At 41.0% G+C, this 3,341-nt stretch overlaps 1 protein-coding gene across 1 annotated transcript; it reads right to left on the bottom strand.

Moving 5' to 3' along the window:
• Window positions 1-311: 311 nt before the first annotated feature.
• On the bottom strand, window positions 312-1,663 carry LOC104961662 (protein FAM26F-like; the record flags this gene model as incomplete). Its single annotated transcript, XM_010789990.1, has 1 exon — window positions 312-1,663. A coding segment is annotated over one exon (426 nt), but the record flags the coding sequence as incomplete, so codon positions are not given.
• Window positions 1,664-3,341: the final 1,678 nt, after the last annotated feature.

The raw sequence follows: 3,341 nt of genomic DNA, 5'->3' as shown, positions 1-3,341 counted from the left end.
CAGACACTTCACCCCAAATTGCTCCTGTGGGGATTGTCCACAGTATTGAGTATGTAAGTCGCTTTGGATAAAAGCGTCTAACAAGTGACATGATGTAATGTATGTAACATGCATTTTTGTTAAAGGGGCTCTATTACGCTCACTTTCAGGTTCATATGTATTTTGTGCCTCTACTGTGACATGTCTCCACGCTTTCATGTTCAAAGAGCTCTTTATTGTTCTCATACTTCCTGTGCTGCAGCACCTTTTTACCCTCTGTCTGAAACCAGAGCCCAGTCTGCTCTGATTGGTTAGCTGGCCAGCTCTGTTGGGATTGGTCAATGTGTTGGAGCACTTGCCAATATAAGCACAAATGTTACATAGTGATGTCATTATGTAACCTAAGTAAACAAGTAGTCCAATGAAGGCATTTCAGGCAGGGGGGAGGGGGCGAGGAGGGACTGTTTGGGAGAAAAACTCCATCTAGATCACAGGGATTTTACCATTAACATGCACAGAAACCTATGTAACTACAGGAAAGGTAAAACCCCACCTGGGTCTCTTTAAATTGACTGCATTTAAATAGACTTTCCACTCTTTGTGACCCATTTCAGCACTTTTACATAATGTAGCTTTAACCCATTCAGATTCATACAGAGGCAGAGGCTGCCATACACACACACACACACACACACACACACACACACACACACACACACACACACACACACACACACACACACACACACACACACACACACACACCGCTGGCCTTAAGTGGACTTCAGGGGCTAGGGATTGAGCCATCGACATAATGATTGGTAGATGCCCACTTCCCAGCCACGTGCTTATTCTGCAAGCGAAGAACAGGAAGTGGTCCAGTGGTGAGGTTGACACATTTCCTGTTCTATAAAGCTCACACAAATCTCTTGCTTTACACTCTGCCTGACTGTGCTGCTGTTCATGTATCTATATTTCTACATCTATAGCATATTCCTTTATTGAGTTTGACTTAAAACCAGGTGTCCTTATTGTTCTCAACAATTTGGGTTTTTTATAAATGTGGATGAAACATTCACATTCCATGATGATGATGATGATGATGATGATGATGATGATGATGGAGATGTTGATGATGACTATTAGAGCATATTCTTTGGCACTATAAACTATAAGCAGTTCACTGACATCATGTTCAGCAGGATCCCTCAGCTGGTGTAACCCTGCAGATGGGCTTTGGTGCTGAAAATGTTTGTTACTACGCCATCCTGACATCGTCTACAAAACTAAGAGCAGCTGGGATGTTGTCAGCAGTCCCGCTGGACTTGACCGAAGCGATCTTCATCAAGTCATTGTCACAACTTTCCTCCACATAGCGGTGAATGGTGCTGTAGTAATGGTCTTTGGTGCTGAACTTGTAGAGCGAGGAGATCTTTTTCCAGGCCCTGTTGGAAGGTGTGCTGATGTTTTCAGGCGGTTGTTGGTTGAAGAAGCTCTTCAGGTTCCTCTCAGCGAGCTCTTTGGCGTGTTTAGAGCTGTATGAATCCATCAGGTTGCTCTCCTCTTGAACATACGTTCTCCAGAACTTGAGCTGCAGGTAGCTGATGGGGGATGTGCACCGAGCCATGCAGATCATTAGCAGGTTGGACAACATGATGGAGGCGATCAGCAGCCATCCCAGAATCTATGGCCACAGGATGGAATAAGAGATAGCTATAAAATCACTTTGTACCCATTAAAAGCTGAAAGAAAATAAAGTAATAACAAAAACGTTGTTTTATGCAACTTTGTAAGCCCCACGGACCTGTATCCGGGGCCGAAATCGCGTCATTTGAAGGAAACAACTTCTAAGGAACCTTCATATTTAATAAACTATGAATGTTTTATATCCATATAACGGAAAAAAAAAAACTAATTTAACTGATTTTTCAAAAAAAAACTCTAAATGCTAACACTGACCCTCTGAATTAGCCCCGAGCGAAAAATGCTAACCTATTACTGCACCGGAAATTACTCCTAGCACCCTTATTACTTATCCTAGCTGCACATCGAACACATCGTTTATGATCGTAAGGAGACACATAATTTATTGGTACCCACCCCAACACTCAAAGATTACAAATTCACGGAGAAAATAACAAAAACCTACATCAAAACATGTCGCGCTAGGTAGCCAAAAAAGCTAACATGGCTTACCTTGGTCTTTGTCTGGTCAAAACTAGTCTTCAATGGCATTAAAACGATAAAAACGATGGTGTGGTTAATCCATAGGTTAATCCAATGTGTCTGTGTCCCCTTTGAAATGTTCTGATAATCCATATGCAATAAAACTGCTTTTCCGTTTCAAGATATCAGAGCAGGGATATTCCTACGCTCTGCAGAAGATTGCATGCGAAAGACGCTACTTTTTTTTTTAACATGAGAGTCTATGGGACGATTTCCCTTCAATTATATTGGCTCTAATGGTCAGGAAGAGATGTCACATGTCAAAATCGAGCAAGGGGGGCCAGAGATACGGAAAATCCACCCAAATGGCCCAAGAAGAGTGTTTTTTTTGCTAAATCTGTCTAAAAAAGGTCAAATATCACTTGTTTTGTATCAATCTTGATACAAGGTACTTATTATCTGTTGTACTTCGGATTCCTAAAGCTTTTATTCTACTAACCCATCATCCAAGGTTAGTTTTCACTATAAGTAGCCTACAAAATATTCTTTGGACGGACACTATAATTTACAGTTTTTTACCATGTTCAATCTGAATTTTCTTTAAAATAAAAAACATCTATATTGATTCTGACTTTTCTACATCCAACTCACAGGTTTATTATTACTTTGAGAAAAAAGATTATTAATTTAACCCTTTTAGAAGGGAAGATATGGTCATTTGTTCTGGGAATGTCATGTTCGAGCCTGAAACCTGAAAAACAGGCTTGGGGCCTAACAGTTAAGCCGTCTAGATAAAGATTCCCCTCTTCATGATGCAATCGTTCACACAGTTTAACACTGTATTATGGCTGGGTTACGTGTGATGGTGTGTTTGTAGTTCCTACCTCCGGCATTTCATGCAGAAAAAGTAATATTTTCCCAGAGCTAACGTTTTTCTTTTTCTGTCTCTGGCTTCTTTTCCCACTCCTTTGCAGAACTGAGAAATTGTGCCAAACATTTTTTAAACCAGCTCAGAAAAACTAGGGTGTCAAGAGCTGGAAATTGAATTCTCAAGATCACTCAAAGGAAGGAGATGAATCCTGTCGAGCTGCAAACTTCATTTACCTTTTACACACACACTCACACACTCACTCACTCACCTGTGTGTGTGTGTGTGTGTGTGTGTGTGTGTGTGTGTGTGTGTGTGTGTGTGTGTG

Source organism: Notothenia coriiceps, unplaced genomic scaffold (genome assembly GCF_000735185.1).
Source record: "Notothenia coriiceps isolate Sejong01 unplaced genomic scaffold, NC01 NC01_scaffold00033589, whole genome shotgun sequence".
Lineage (NCBI taxonomy): Eukaryota > Metazoa > Chordata > Actinopteri > Perciformes > Nototheniidae > Notothenia > Notothenia coriiceps.
Note: the sequence above shows the minus strand (reverse complement) of the source record. Positions and strands in the feature narration are given on the sequence as shown.